The following is a 16,867-nucleotide window of genomic DNA, read 5'->3' as shown; positions in this document are numbered from 1 at the left end:
CTTGCTCAATCTTTTTACTTGGAATCAATCTATTCAGATTTTCTGTTCCTTCTTGAGTCACTTTTAGTAGTTGTGTATTTCTAGGAATTTGTCCATTTCCTCTGTTTTATCTAATTTGTTGGTATAAAGTTGTTTCTAAGATACAATTATAATTTTTTTCTAATTAAGTAAAAATTTCATTCCTGATTTTAATAGTTTGTCTTCCATCTTGTTTTTTCTTGGTCAGTCTAGCTGAAAATTGTCAGTTTTATTATCTTTATGAAAAGCCAACTTTTGCCTTTTTGAGTTTTTCTGTTCTGTACTTTACTCATTTCTGTGCTAATCTTTATTTCCTTTCTTCTCTTTGCTTTGGCTTAGTTTGCTCTTTTTTGTTGTTTATTCTTTTTTTTAAGATTTTTATTTATATTTATTTATTTATTCATTTTAGAGAAGAGAGACAGAGAGAGATAGAGCGAGAGAGAGAGAGGGAGGGAGAAGGCAGGAAGGAACAGGAAGCATCAACTCTGATATGTGCCTTGACCAGGCAAGCCCAGGGTTTTAAACCGGTGACCTCAGCATTCCAAGTCGATGCTTGATCCACTGCGCCACCACAGGTCAGGCCTTGTTGTTTATTCTTAAAGTGAAAGGTTAGGTGATTGATTTTAAATGTCTTCTTTTTAATATGGGTTTAGATGCTATTCATTTCCCTCTTAAGTCCTGCTTTAGCTGCATCCCCTAAGTTTTTTATCTTTTATGGTGTCTTTCCAATTCATCTCAGGCTTTTTGTCATTTTCCTTATGTTTTCTTCTTTTCCTAATGGTTATTTATGACTGTGTTGTTTAACTTACCCATGGTTGTGAATTTCTCAAATGTTCTTCTTTTGTTGATTTTGAATGTTTTTTATTGTGTTTGGAGTATACACTGGTATGATTTCCATCCTTTTAAATTTATCAAGGCTTGTTTATGGCTGAGCATAAGTTCTATGCTGGACTGAACTCCATGTGCACTCAAGAGGAGGTATCTCCAGTTGGGGCTGGGTAGAGTATTTTACGTCCCTGCAGTTGAGTTATAGTTTTGTTCATTGCTAATGCTTCATTGTTGATCTTCCACCTGGTGGTTCTGTCAGGTATGCAAAGTGGGGAACTGGGGTCTCAAGTGTTATTTTTAAATTGTCTATTTCTCCCTTCAGTTCTGTTAGTCTTTGCTACCTATATTTCAGGGCTCTGTTGTTGGAAACCAGCAGGACCTGTTTCTCTATGTAGGGCCATGGCTGTCCCTATACAGGAGCATAGCTGAAGCATGGACAGCCCTTTTAAAAACTGTTACCAGCCTGGCCAGGTGGCTCAGAGGATAGAGCATTGTCCTGGTGCACAGAAGTTGTGAGTTTGATCCCAGTCATAGCACATATGAGAAGCAATCAATGAGTGTACAACTAAGTGGAACAATGAATTGATGGTTCTCTCTCTCTCTCTCTCTCTCAAATTAATGGAAAATTAAAAAATGAATAAATAAAAACTGTTACCAAGTTGCTGACTGTTAATAGGATAAGAGCTTCCTCCGACATGAGGATCGTTTCCTTCAGGGGGACTTTGAAGATGAACTGCCCTACACTGAGACAGGAAATAGCACAAAGTAGAGTGGAGTAGTTGGAAGGTCTGAAAACACCTGGTGTTTCAGGCCCTGAAGGTTGAAGATGAAGGCACACAAGTTTCACTCTCTCTCTCTCTCTCTTCCCCTCCCCCTCTCCCTCTTTACTTTGGCTTTGAGCGACATTGTCTAAGTGAACAATCATCCTGTGAGCACCAGATCAGATCCTGTGGCACCAACATGGTTATTCTATCTCCCCCCGTCCCTCCCAGCTAGCTCTGCCTCCCTTTACCCACTCTTCTCTCCATTTCTGGTTGGTGACCAGATTTAGCAATTAAGACTCGTACTTCACAAGTTAAATTGCACAAGTAATTTGTGTGAGGTACCTACGCCTATACTTACTTGCAGTTGATGTGAAATCCAAATATAACTGGGTTCTTTACTTTCTTTTGCCATCCTAACAGGGTTAGTGAGGACTGGCTTGAGAAGTTATAATTTATATTCTGCAGATTAATAAGGTATTTCCATTTCTGAAAGAATGCCAAAGATAGTTCTATAGCAGGTTCCGGTCCATTACAGTTTTAAACTCTGACTCGGTAGCAAATGAATGTCCTGGCTGAGATTCAGCTCTAGGCCATGGCCAGAGACACCCACTCACTTCCTTTGGACCTACATAAGTCCCTTTCTTCACCCATTTTTGGTCTGCATACTCCATGTCTATTTTTAACTCTCCCACGTACTTGCCATTTCATTCCCTCTTTCCCCCCAGGACCCACTGAGAAGGACTGTTATAGAAACCCTGCCTTCTTCCAGGAACGTGCTCTCAAAGTGTGTCTTGTGCCTGGAAATGCTTCGCACGTTGCATCCAGAATGGGGGTAGGAGTGCAGTTCAGAGCCACAGTTTCCTCCTCGTTCGTTTGGGCTTGGTCCCCAGGAAGGAGGCGCAGACTCTGAAGTGAAGGAACAGAATGGTTTCTGCCAACAGCCACCACCAAGATGAGCATGTAGCTCATGGTGTCTCCTCTGGTGGCTCCTCAGGCCAACTGGTGCTTCTGGTCACCCAGTGGAGTCTCCAGTTCTTAGAGGCGAGGTGAGGCCCATTACCACCCTTGAGGTGTAACAAGCTTGTCCAGAATTCCAAAATGTTATTTTTGGCCCCTTCGCCTTAATTTCAACATCTATATCCTGAAATAACAGCACTGTGTATCCATACACTATTATTGCAAGCCCATTATTATGAGGACTAAACATAGGCTTTAAGATTCTTTTTCCAAAATGCTTTTGGTTACTTCTTTTTTTTTTTTTTATTCAATACTCTTTTGTCTTTTCTGATTTTATAAGTACTCTCATTTTATAGAAATTTTTAAAGTGTAGTGAAAAAATAAGACACTCTTCAATTTCCCCATTTCCAGACAGAGATATGCTTAAGGAAAAAGGTAGATATACTGCTCACAAAAATTAGGGGATATTTTATTGCTTGATATTTGGCATAGCACTAGACTTTTCCTGGGAATCCCCTCTGGACAGAGATGTGGAGAGACTGGAGGGGTTTATGGAGGGAAGGACGAAGAGAAGGAACTCAGAAAGAGCTGATGTGTTTTAAAGGGATTCAGAGAAAAGTTTGTTGGGTAAGGTGCAAATGACGCTTTCCTGTCTCCCCACCAAAAAATGTCATAAAATCCCCATTATTTGTGTATTCTTTTGGAGTGATTTTATATTGGGGTGGAGTGGGGGTAGAATAAAGGACATACTAACATTCACCTCAGGAAGAGCAGAGGATCCATGGGTTATATAATGAAAAGAAATACAGATTAAAACAAAATCTAGTACCCTGTCTTCTGAAGTTAACATTTGGGCCTGCCTGGGCATTTGGGCAATGGATAGAATGTTGGCCTGGGATGCTGAAAACCCAGGTTCAAAATGTCGAGGTCTCTGGCTTGAGTGCAGGGCTGCCGGCTTGAGTATGGGATCACAGACATGACCCCATGGTCTTGGTTTGAGCCCAAAGGTCACTGACTTGAAGCCCAAGGTCGCTGGCTTGAGCAAGGGCTCACTTGCTCTGCTGGAGCCCCCCAGTCAAGGCACATATGAGAAAGTAATCAATAAATAACTAAGATGCCACAATGAAGAATTGATGCTTCTCATCTCCTCCTTTCTGTCTGTTTCTCTCAAATAAATAAATAAATAAATAAAGTAAGTAATATTTGGGACAGGTTTTTTTTGGGGGGGGGGTTGTATTTTTCTGAAGTTAGAAACGGGGAGGCAGTCAGACAGACTCTCGCATGTGCCTGACCGGGATCCACCCGGCATGCCCACCAGGGGGCGATGCTCTGCCCATCTGGGGCGTTGCTCTGTTGCAACCAGAGCCATTCTAGTGCCTGAGGCAGAGGCCATAGAACCATCCCCAGCGCCTGGGCCAAATTTGCTCCAGTGGAGCCTTGGCTGTGGGAGGGGAAGAGAGAGACAGAGAGGAAGGAGAAGCAGATGGGCGCTTCTCCTGTGTACCCTGGCCGGGAATTGAACCTGGGACTCCTGCATGCCAGACAGACGCTCTACCACTGAGCCAACTGGCCAGGGCTGGGACAGTTTCTTTAACGGTCTAAATAGTAAGGTGATCAATCGTCCTCCTTTAGGGAGGACAGTCCTTCTTTTGTAAGTTCTATCCTCTCTCAAAAAATGTCCTCCTACATGTCCTCCTTTTTGATATTGGAAGGTTAATCTGTAAATGTCCGTATTTGATCGATGCAGAGTCGATCCATACGTGTGATGTGACATATTTGTATTTGACATGACGATTCGTCAAGGATCAGTACGGTGTGGTGAGACACGATTACGAGACTCATGCACTTTGCACGGGAGACCTTGAGAGAGTGCGCAAATGGCTTTGTGTACTTCTTACTGAAACACGACACGGTACATACGACGTTGTAGACTCACAATTATTTTTTTCTCAGTGAATATTTAGTCATAGGTAAGCACAATTCACGTTTTATTACCAATTTAATAATTTCCAAATACGTATAATTTTATTTACAAGTATTTTCCCTAAATTTGAGTTTTAAAGTGGAAATCTAACCTCAAACCATATCTATTAATAATGCATTTTGATTAAATAGTTGCATAAAAGAGACATTTTTTAATTAGAAAATGATAAATACAATTGAATATCACTCCAAATTAGTGGTTTTGTTTGATATTTAGTTTTACTAAATGAGTACCTTTTTCTTACAATTATTAAAAATTAATAGGCATGTAAACATAATTACAATATAAAATATTGCAAATGCTTTTATTATGCATTTATCATAGTGTATTATTGTTGCAATGAATAAAATGTTTCTTTTATTTATGATATTCTTTTCTTCAATTTATTTTTGTCCTCCTTTTCATTGTAAAAAAGTTTGTCACCTTATAAATAGTAATATTTTAGGCTTTGCCACCAAATGTTTGTTGACTTTGTTGCGTGTTTTATGAGACAGCTGAAAGAGATCGAGATTGAGGTGGTTCCGAGAAAGGAAGAGCTATTTTATTTTATAGTATGTACTATAATAATCATTAATTAATGGAAATTATTTGCTCTGTTCCCTGCCACAATGAGAACACTTACTTTAGGCCTTTTCCTCAGGTCTTCAATTGTTCAAGCAGCATGAGTAACACTCAGTCATGCTGGTGGGGACATTGATGTGTGGCCTGGACAGAAACAGGCACTTCCCTTTCAGGGAAGAGGAAGGACCACATGCACGGGATGCCCAGGAGCCCCGTGTCTGACATTCCCACCACCTTACTAATACTGGGTCCACATCTTCACTCTTCACTCAGGTCGAGGAAGTTGATCCGCTGAGTAATGGCTCCGTCATGATTTTTAACACATCTGCTTCTCCACCTCTGTACCAAATTGAGCAGCTGCGAGCCCTGGCTAATTACAGCATTGGCGTGTCCTGCAGGAACGAGATTGGCTGGTCCATGTGGAGCCCTTGGATCCTGGCCAGCACCACAGAAGGAGGTAATTCCTAGCGTTCATAATATTGCTTCTAACGGCATGTAATTAAACAAGGTCTTCCCAGTGGCCTGATTTAGAGTTTAAATTTTGCTTTGTTTGGTCTTTGTCTTTGGAGGAGAATTTTATTAAGGTGGCCAGTGAAAATGAGAAACTTAAAAACTACATATAGGTAATATGTATCTTCTTTTGCATAAGAAGCTAATAGTAGCATACTCTTTATGCATATAGTATTTTTTAATTAAAATATAATGATATAAAAGTTATTACTCATAGCACCAAACTCAAGAAACCTAATGAATTTGAAGATGGCTAACGTTCACTAAACACTATGTGCACCACTTCCTTAGATCCTCCTAGAAGCTCTGCGGAGTAGGTACTATTATCTCTATAGAATCTTGCTCATAGCAGATTTCATTTGCATCTTTAAACTTTAAACAATTTTCTGTGTGCTGCTATTGAATTCTGAATTTTTTTTCTTTTCTATGAATACTGGAATAAATACTGTAGTTTTGTTAAATACGAGTCACACAGTTTTCATCCTTTCCCACTTAGAGCTCTAGGTCACTCAGAACCTCCAGTGTGACCTTAACTTGAGCCGTACCCAATCAGTGATCTTGTCTTAATGCAGACTGAGGCAGGTCCTGATCAGAAATTATTAGGATTTAATCCTGCAGAAGTGAAACTCTAGTGCCAAAATTGTACAATCCCCAAATGAGAAAGAAAACATTTGAGAACAATTTTTATATGCTGTGTTGCATTTTCATTGAGTTCAAAATACTTTCTGATTTCTTCTTTGACCCATTAATTATTTAGGGTGTCACTTAGTTTCCAAATATTTAAGGTTATTTTTTTGGATATCTGTGTATTGATTTCTAATTTCATTCTGTTGGGCCAGAAAACATAGTTTATATCACTTCAATTTTTTTAAATTTATTGAGACTCGTTTTATGGTTCAGAATATGATATATCTTGGTAAATGTTTGATGTGCACTTGAAGAGAATGTGCATTCTGCTCTTATTAGATGGTGTATTTTATAAATGTCAACTTTTTGAAGTTGTTTTTCAAATTGTATTTTTATTATATTCTACCTATTTCTATCAGCTATTTAGAAAGAAGCATTGAAATCTGCAGTTATAATTATGTATTTATCTATTCCTATTTGCAAGTTTTGTTTTAAATGTTTTTTTTTTTTTTTTTTTGTATTTTTCTGAAGCTAGAAATGGGGAGAGACAGTCAGACAGACTCCCCCATGTGCCCGACCGGGATCCACCCGGCACACCCACCAGGGGGCGACGCTCTGCCCACCAGGAGGTGATGCTCTGCCCCTCCGGGGCTTCGCTCTGTTGCGACCAGAGCCACTCTAGCGCCTGGGGCAGAGGCCAAGGAGCCATCCCCAGCGCCCGGGCCATCTTTGCTCCAATGGAGCCTCGCTGCAGGAGGGGAAGAGAGAGACAGAGAGGAAGGAGAGGGGGAGGGGTGGAGAAGCAGATGGGCGCTTCTCCTGTATGCCCTGGCCGGGAATCGAACCCGGGACTTCTGCATGCCAGGCCGACACTCTACCACTGAGCCAACCGGCCAGGGCCTAAATGTTTTAGAGCTCTGTTATTTTGCACATGAATGTTTAATTTTGCTATGCTCTCCTAATAAATTGACTACTTTATCATTATATCATTATGAAATTACTTTCATCGTTGGTAATATTATCTTCTCTGAAGTCTACTTTGCTATTATAATAGCCATTTTAGCTTTTGATTCATTCTTATTTTTAACTTATTTCTATCTTTATATTCAAAGTGTGTTTCATTTAGGGAGCATATACTTTGGTCTTGCTTTTTAATCTATTCACAATCTCTGCCATTAAATTGAAGTATTTAATTCATTAAAATGTAATGTAATATTCATAGAACCTGCTTCTAACAAATTTCATGTATATCTGTGAACTTTAGGTTTAAAGCATAGGTTTAAATTTATCATGTTTGTTCCCTTTTTCTTCTTTTAGGCTAATTGAATATTTTTATTCTATCTTATTTCCTTTGTTTGTTTATTAGCTATAACTCTTGCTTTCTGGTTTTCCATAGTTGCTTTAGGGTTACTAGTATGCATGTTTCACTTACCACCATTTGCCTTCTAGTGACACAGTACCACCTCATGTATCATGTAGGAACCGTCAAATAGTACAGTTCCATTTTTTCCTCCTGATAGTTGAACAATTGTTGTTATCCATTTTACTTTTACATGTTCTAAATCCACTCTACATTGTTACTATTTTTGTTCAAACAATTAATAATTTTAGGTTGACTTATAATTAGAAAAAAACATATTTACCCATTAAGTTACCATTTCTAATTTTATTCATTTTTTGGTATGGATCCACATTTTCATGCAGTATCATTTTCTTTCTTAAAGGCCTTCATTTTTCATAGTATGGATCTAATAAGTAATTGAGCTTCTGTATGTCTGAGAAAAATTTTTATTTTACCTTTGACATATTTCTGTTGCCTTTGTTTTTGAAAGATATTTTCCTAGATACAGAACTTTAGGTTCACATTTTTTTTTTTTTATTCTCAGTACTTTAAAAATGTTGTGTCACCCTGTTTTCTTGCTTGAATTATCTCTGATAAGACATCTGCGGTAGTCTTTATTTGTTCCTCTGTGATGTGTCTGCATGTATTTTTGTCTCCAGTTTTCCCTTTATCATTGACTTTCAGCAATTGTGATGTGCTTTGCTGTAATTTTTAAAATATTACTTGTGCTTGGGGGTTCATTGAATTTCTTGGATCTATGTGTTTATGGTTCACATCTAATTTGTAAACATTTTAGCCATTACTTTTTCAAATATTTTTTGTATTTCAACCTCTCAGAGGACTCCAGTTATGCATATAACTGATTATTTGAAGTTGCTTCATAATGCATTGGTATTCTGTTGGTTTTTTACAAGGTGATCAATCGTCCTCCTTTAGGGAGGACAGTCCTTCTTTTGTAAGTTCTATCCTCTCTCAAAAAAATGTCCTCCTACATGTCCTCCTTTTTGATATTGGAAGGTTAATCTGTAAATGTCCGTATTTGATCGATGCAGAGTCGATCCATACGTGTGATGTGACATATTTGTATTTGACATGACGATTCGTCAAGGATCAGTACGGTGTGGTGAGACACGATTACGAGACTCATGCACTTTGCACGGGAGACCTTGAGAGAGTGCGCAAATGGCTTTGTGTACTTCTTACTGAAACACGACACGGTACATACGACGTTGTAGACTCACAATTATTTTTTTCTCAGTGAATATTTAGTCATAGGTAAGCACAATTCACGTTTTATTACCAATTTAATAATTTCCAAATACGTATAATTTTATTTACAAGTATTTTCCCTAAATTTGAGTTTTAAAGTGGAAATCTAACCTCAAACCATATCTATTAATAATGCATTTTGATTAAATAGTTGCATAAAAGAGACATTTTTTAATTAGAAAATGATAAATACAACTGATTATCACTCCAAATTAGTGGTTTTGTTTGATATTTAGTTTTACTAAATGAGTACCTTTTTCTTACAATTATTAAAAATTAATAGGCATGTAAACATAATTACAATATAAAATATTGCAAATGCTTTTATTATGCATTTATCATAGTGTATTATTGTTGCAATGAATAAAATGTTTCTTTTATTTATGATATTCTTTTCTTCAATTTATTTTTGTCCTCCTTTTCTGTGTTTTATTTTGGATGGTTTCCATTGTGTTTTCAAATTTACTCCTCTTCTGCAGTATCTAATCAGCCATTAATTCTATCTAGTGTATATTTCATCTCTCACATTGTAATTTTTGTACCTTTTTTGTATCTTTCATGTTTCTACTTAACTTTTTTGGACCATATGAACTGCAGTTGTAATAACTGGTTTAATGTCCTTGGTAATTCTAATGTCTGTGTTATTTCTGGATAGTTTTGATTGATTCATTTACATTCCTATAATGTAGAGGACTTTGCAGTTTATCAGTATAACCAGTAATTTTTGACTGGATTTCCAACATTGTGAATCTTTTTTTTTTTCCCCATGTTTATTTATTTTTTATTTATTTATTTTTTTGTATTTTTCTGAAGCTGGAAACGGGGAGGCAGTCAGACAGACTCCCGTATGCACCCGACCGGGATCCACCCGGCACGCCCACCAGGGGGCGATGCTCTGCCCATCTGGGGCGTCGCTCTGTCGCGACCAGAGCCACTCTAGCGCCTGGGGCAGAGGCCAAAGAGCCATCCCCAGCGCCCGGGCCATCTTTTTGCTCCAGTGGAGCCTCGGCTGCGGGAGGGGAAGAGAGAGACAGAGAGGAAGGAGGGGGGGTGGAGAAGCAGATGGGCGCCTCTCCTGTGTGCCCTGGCCAGGAATCGAACCCGGGACTTCTGCACGCCAGGCCGACACTCTACCACTGAGCCAACTGGCCAGGGCCAACAACATTGTGAATATTACTAACCTTGTGGGATGCTAGGTATTTTTGTATTCCTGTAAGATTGAGTTTTGTTTTGAGACATTGTTAAACTATTGGGGAAAGTTTGATCCTTTTGAATCTTTTAAGATTTGTGAGGCAGGACAAGAGAACAGTCCTCAGTCTAGTATCAATTATTACCCATTAGTGAGACAAAACCATTGTAGATACTCTGTTCAGTGCTCCTTGACTCATTAGATTTTCCAGTCTGGTGTCTGAGAACAGACACTGTTCGAGCCCTGAGTGAGGCTCAGGCACTGTTCTCTTAAATTCTTTCATGTGTTTCTTTTTCTGTCTCCATCCAGAGTCAGCCTAGTAACTCCCCAGCCTTCTCCTGGGCACTTGTCTTTCTTGGTTTACTCTCTCATTTTCATGAAGCACATTCTCAATTAGCTGCAGGGTAAGTATATGTAAAAGATAAAAACTATGGGAACTTGCATGTCTTTATGTCATACTGGATTGGTAATTTTTCCTAAGAAAATTTTATGTTGGAAATAATTTTCCTTTAAAAGTATTTCTGCATTGCTTTTTATCTTCTTGAGTTGCTGTGGAGAATTCTGATAGTTGAATTTTCTACACGAAGTGTTTTTAGTTTGTTTTTTAAAATACTTTTGCTCTTTAACCATGAAGCTGTGATAGGCTGTTGTGTGAAATTTGTTTTTCATCAACATAGCCTTATGTGGCCCTTTTGATTTGGAAATGCAAGTGCTTTGGTTGTGAGACATTTTCTTATATATTTTTCTTTCTTTGAAAATGTTATTCTATTTTTCTGTTGAGAAATTGCATTGGACAGTTGTTGGACTTCTACAATTGCTCCCTCAATGATCTCATCTCAAATTGACCTCCTTTTTTTAATTTTTATTCTACTCTTTTCAAGATTTATTTGATTTCTAATTTTTCTATTAATTTTTTTTATCATACTGCTAATTTCAAGAGTTTTCATTGATTTTTTTTTCAGTTCTCAAGTACTAGAAATTTTATTTATCTTTGGTATATTACCAGGTTGTTTGTTGTTTTAGTTTCTTCTAGTTGCCTATATTGGCTTAGTCTCCTCTGAGCCCTCTGTCCTGTGTGTGGTTTGGGTATTCTAAATGTCAGTGCTGGTTTTCTTTTTTCTGGGACCTCTCACTTTCTCTAGAAAAGAAGTCCCCTGTGCACGGCTTCATGAGTAGAAACATGGCTGCCAATGTTCTAGCAGCCAGGTGAGGAGAATAGGTGAAGTGGAGTCCTCTTCATTCAGGTCACAAACTTGCACTTATTTCCCCATTTGTCAGTCTGGTATCTCATTGTGCCTCCATTCTACTGGTGTACCAAGTCCAGAGGCTTTTCAATTCATAGAATGAGGTATCCTGTCTCCCCTGGGAATTTGAGGGCATTCCTACCAGGTTTATGGAACAGGTTAGAGGAGTCTGAAGGACTGACTACTTCCTCATCAGACTTTCAGTCATCCCGTTTTAGTACCTCGGCCCACAGCTTCTGAACCCTTCCTAGTGCTTTTGGGAGAATCAGCTTGCTGAGTTAATTACACCTTCTTCCTCTCTTTTTCAGCTGTCAAACATACGTTGAAATTTATCTTTCATTGTTGACTCCTCTTTACCTTATGAGTTTATATTGTTTTGAATTCCTTACTGTCGTTGTAGAGGGGTCTTAGTATGGAGAAGATATAAAGACATGTTGAGTTAGCCGTGTCTCTCCATAAATTCTACAACAGATGCAAAAGAACATGATTCGTTACACAGGTGCAGCCGTAGCTCTGTGACATGCCCTGTGCTGGACTTCCTTCTCCCTGCTCCTGGAATCACAGAGACAGGAGGGTTATGGTACCTTAGTTTTTCCTTTCAGACATCAGAAATATACAACTACAGGCAATGACTTGATCTTTACCTCCCTTGGATATTTTTTTCATGTCAACATACATGATCTACCTAATATTTTTCAGTCACCAGGTAGTAAGTGTGCCATTGGAAAATGTGTCAAAATTTATTATATCACAATTATTGACTAAGCATTACATTTATTCTTTCACTTTTGTGTCAGTAAATATAACACCACCCACAGGAGAATTTTTGTAGATTAAATTCTGGAAATAAAATACTTGGTCAAAAAATATGTTAGTTTCAGTTTTAATTGATATAGTCAGTTCTCTCCCCTTTCCCCAAAATTAATGTAGTAATGACCTCAACCTGTTTCTCAAATTACATTGTACATATACATAAATACATAAATACTGTCTTTTCCAAAGTGCTCTCACTTTTATTATCCTGTGTCCTTGTGAGAAAGAACAGACAACCTTTTGACATAAAGTGGGCATGTAACTTTGCAGAACTTACTGTAAACCAGAGAGTGAAGAGCAGTGCTAAATGCTACATTTTGCATCTAGCCCAGGAATCTGACCCTCTGATCTCCAATTATGAAATGTCTTTTACACATATATTAATTTTCTGACTGATTAGCTCTGTTCAGACCATCAGTCACCTGCTTCTGGACTTCTGAGGTGTACAGAGTTCCCTGCCTTGTATGTCTCACATGACAGACCTGATCCCCATTCAGTCTGGTTGACCTTCTGCCCCACAGGTTCCTATCGGAGAACCCTGTTCAGGCGCGCCTGGCCTGCTTCCCCGGGAGGAGACGTGCATGCCACCCACCATCTTCCCCTTCTTCCTCTTCCTTGTGCCTTTAGTTTTGAAAGGACTGACTTTTTAAAACCCATGTACTGTTTCAATGGTCCTTAATAGAAAAGAGGGTGAAAAGCTGCTGTTTGTCTCAGTCTCATTTGAGTGCTTTCCTAGAACATTCGAACACCAGTCATTCAGAAACCAAGAAGTGAACGAGTCTGTGCTTTTCTCTGCAGTTCATCATCCTTCTCTCCTTTTCCTTTTTAGCCCCATTGGTAGCACCTTTGAACATCACCGTGTTTCTGAATGAATCTAGTAAGAAAGTGGACATCAGCTGGATCAAGCCTCCAATTGAGCGGCAGCATGGGGACCTGGTGGGCTACCGGATATCTCATGTGTGGCAGAGTGCGGATGCTTTTGTAAGTTTGAGCACTAACAGAGTGTGCTTGTCTTCTCCAATTTGCTGCTTTGACACTGTTTTAGAAGCTTTCATTATGTTGAGAGAATGCCAGGTGTTATAGAGCTCGGCAAAGCACCTCTCAGTGGGATATGAAGAATGTCATAAAAATTAGAGGGGACTGAATAGGTATAAAATTCCAAGGAGGCCTTGGCTGGTTGGTGCAGTGGTAGAGCATGGGCCCCACGTGTGGGAGTTCCGGGTTCGATTCCCCATCAGGGCACACAGGAGAAGTGCCCATCTGCTTCTCTATCCTTCTCCCTCTCCTCTCTCTCTATCTCTGTCTTCCCCTCCTGCAGCCAAGATTCCATAGGAGCAAAGTTGGCCCAGGTGCTGAGAGTGGCTCCATGGCCTCTGCCTCAGGCGCTAGAATGGCTCCAGTTGCAATGGAGCAACGTCCCAGATGGATGGAGCTTCTCCCCCTAGTGGGCATACCAGGTGGATCCCAGTTGGGTGGCATGCAGGAGTCTGTCTCTTTGCCTTTCCACTTCTCACTTCAGGGAAAAAAAAAATTCCAAGGAATCTTGGGTCCTTTCCTCACTTATTCATTCATTCATTTATTTATTCAATACGTATTGTAGAACTCTTCTCTATTGTTACCTGATTCCCACCCACAGGGAGCTTGGGCTCTTGCAGGAAGACGTGTGAACCAACCAGATAACCACAGCAAACGGTCACTCTATTGAGAAGCTGCAGGCTTAGCGAGCTGATGATTTATAGCCTCTTGGAATTTCAGGGATGCTTCTCTGAAGGAGACGGTCGGAAAAGAGCCCGGCTACATAGATAATGGCAATGAGTAACCAGTGTGTGAATGACAGGGCTCAGCAAGCAACAGCCGCCTTGACATAGCTCCATAGGAGCCAAAATTAGACAGAAGTCTCAAGCAACCAGAGCAGAGCAGTTGTCACTCACGGCACAGCAGACAGCAGGATCGTTAGCCTGGTGGTGCGGGTTCCTGCCCTGAAGCTCCATGGAGCTGTATGATGAACCCAGTGGTGGGTGGTGCCACTGAGGGTCCTCAGGCCAAGAGTTTGGCTCCCTGAGCAGTGAGAACAAACAGCCCATGCTCTGTGCAGGTGCACAGAGGTCTCACTGCCACCGTGACTGCCTGCACTGCCTACCTGACCAGCCCCCACATGGCTCAGGGTCAGGGTGGTTAGGCCTTGCAGTTTGGCTTGCTCAGCCAGGATACACAAGGATGCGTGGCCCATGCCAGTGCCTCTCCAGTAGGGGTACTTATTGTGGGTTTGGAATTAGCTTGACAGGTGATGGCAGAGGAGAATTCAGGTGGAGAAAGGTACCATGAGAAGAGGGGATCATGACTCAAGGCCCTGGAACATGAATGCTGTTAGGGGTGTGGTGTGAGAGGATGCTGGACCGGAGAGTTATGGCCGTGTGTGCAGGCCTCCGTATGTTGGCCAAAATGTCAGTTTGGTAGGTGGCAAGGGAGCCAATGAGAGAGAACCTTGAATTTAGGAGTACATTTTGAGGGTTGTATATTACGAAGATGGCTAATATGACTATAACCCTTTTATACACAAGAAAACTGAGTTTGTTAAAAGTAACCTTCAAAGTGCTTTCTTTCCACCAGAGCATACCCACTGCTAGCTTGCTCAACAGCTTGCTCCCGCTGCTCACTGAGGCGGTGGAGAAGGCACTGCACAGCCCAGTGGCATGATGGGGGAGGGCACACTGGCTGGGAAAGGAGGACCAGGAATCCTTGATTTCTCCTCTTAAGCTCCTGACTTAAATATTAGTCTCATCTTTAAAATACCTTTCATAGCAACATCTATACAAGTGTTTGACCACCTATCTGGGTACTAGGGACACATTAAACAAGCCACCAGAATTTTCAATGAGTGAATACTAATCTGTGTTGGAGACTGGGGGGTATATCAATGTCAGAATGTCAGATGGCCTCTGACTTACTGAGGAAGTGGCAAGATCCTCTCTAGTTCAGTGAAGACTGTCTGGTGTATATACTAGTTTCATTGCACAATAGCAAACAAAAAGCAAAGCAGTCTGTGCAAAATTTTGACTTCATCCCTAAGTACCTGCTGGTGCTTTTTCAGTGGGAGTGACATTTTTAGCTGTGACTCCCAGTCAAGGCAGAGAGACATCCTGCTTTGATGGCTGTGAGGTGTGAAGATCACAGCTGTGGTGGGAACACTTGACTAAGGACAGAAGTGGGGAACACAGCTAAGTGATGAGGCCTTTAGGGGGCAGGGAGGCAGGGCCCAGAAAGGCCTCCTTTATCGCCATCATGGAGAGCCTTCTTCTTTTGTGTTTCATGTTCTCGTCAATCTAACCGTGGTGATGGGTCAGATTTTGGCATCACCATGGCATTTGCTCAAGGCATCACATGTAGGTAACATGCTTCTTGGCAGGAGAGAGGGACGGGAATAGCTGCACCCACCAATGATGTCTAGGTTTTGATTCAGTCATTGTCAACCTCACATCATCCAACTTATATCAAAACTGCTATTTCCCAATAGGACAGTTGAGACTTGCTCTTTTTCTTTTGCTGCCTCAGTTTACCTATCAGAAAGCAGACTGTTGGAAGCAGTAGGTGATGGAAGTAGAGGAGACAGAAAGGGCTTAGAAGTCCATGATTTCTCCTGCCTCATAGTAACTGATTACAAGTGATTATGTGTACCAATCAGACCTTGTGTTCGAGAGGTGCACCTATGAAAGAAGGAACCTCCCACTTCCTAGTCTCTTGTCCCAGGACATTGTGCAAGGTGCCTGTGGATTAACTGCATTTGCACCCTGGCTGGGTCAGGGGAATCAAATCTTAGAGAAAAGCTCCTTTTCACAATGCTGAATTCTTAGGATAGTACGTGAGGGCGCAGTCTTTGTGTTGCAATTCAATGGGAATGTTCTCTTTCTCTGGTTGGTAAGAGATGGCAGTATTGACAGACACTTAAGCTGCAAGTCCTTTTTCCTCCTTCTCCTCTGACATGGGTGATAGCTCCTTTTTTAGGGGAGACTCAAGCTGAAGGACAGAGTAATGAAAGCCCTACGAGTGAGTGACGCAGCATGGACCCGATGCTCTCACTGCCACTGCCACTCAGCTGAGCTGTGCATTGTTTTGCCCTTGTTAGATCAGTCCCCTCTGCAGTGAGAACAATGCTGCCACAGTTGGGGCTGTGACCTTTCCAGTCACTACCTCCTTGGAGTTGCTGGTTCATCCCAGTGAGAAGGTCACTTGCATTGAAATCATGCTAAACTCTGTGCATCATGATGGTCTTGTGACAACGGAAAAGTTAGTGGCTCACTTTATTTTGTATAAATCCTCTGACTCTGTTGAGCTTCCAGCTTCTGAGCTGCAATGGGAGGCTAATCAAAACAAGAGCAGCTAACCCTGGGAGGAACCTGAGCACCCTTCACCTCTGTTTTTCAACCCCTGTTCTTACACGGCTTCCTTTCATTTCCGTTTTTAGAAAACTTTCACTAAAGCTATGTCTATCTTCTTTTTTTTTAATTTTTTTTTATTTTATTCATTTTAGAAAGGAGAGAGAGACAGAGAGAGAAGGGGGGAGGAGCAGGAAGCATCAACTCCCATATGTGCCTTGACCAGGCAAGCCCAGGGTTTTGAACCGGCGACCTCAGCATTTCCAGGTCGACGCTTTATCCACTGCGCCACCACAGGTCAGGACTATCTTCTTTATGAATGGTCTGGAATTGTATATATACACTTTTTTTAGTGAGAGGAGGGGAGTTAGAGAGACAGACTCCCACA

General features: G+C 40.7%; 1 protein-coding gene across 3 annotated transcripts in view; it reads left to right on the top strand.

Moving 5' to 3' along the window:
• Nucleotides 1-16,867, top strand: part of MERTK (MER proto-oncogene, tyrosine kinase) — a 119,261-nt gene that overhangs the window by 66,200 nt on the left and 36,194 nt on the right. For all 3 annotated transcript variants that reach the window (XM_066377743.1, XM_066377742.1, XM_066377744.1), the window contains exons 7-8: nucleotides 5,386-5,569; nucleotides 12,936-13,087. In XM_066377743.1, coding sequence (XP_066233840.1) covers nucleotides 5,386-5,569; nucleotides 12,936-13,087 — 336 coding nt within the window. The remainder of the gene's footprint in view (nucleotides 1-5,385; nucleotides 5,570-12,935; nucleotides 13,088-16,867) is intronic.

The sequence above is a fragment of the Saccopteryx leptura genome, chromosome 3, assembly GCF_036850995.1.
Source record: "Saccopteryx leptura isolate mSacLep1 chromosome 3, mSacLep1_pri_phased_curated, whole genome shotgun sequence".
Lineage (NCBI taxonomy): Eukaryota > Metazoa > Chordata > Mammalia > Chiroptera > Emballonuridae > Saccopteryx > Saccopteryx leptura.
This window is presented reverse-complemented; position numbering and strand designations above follow the sequence as displayed.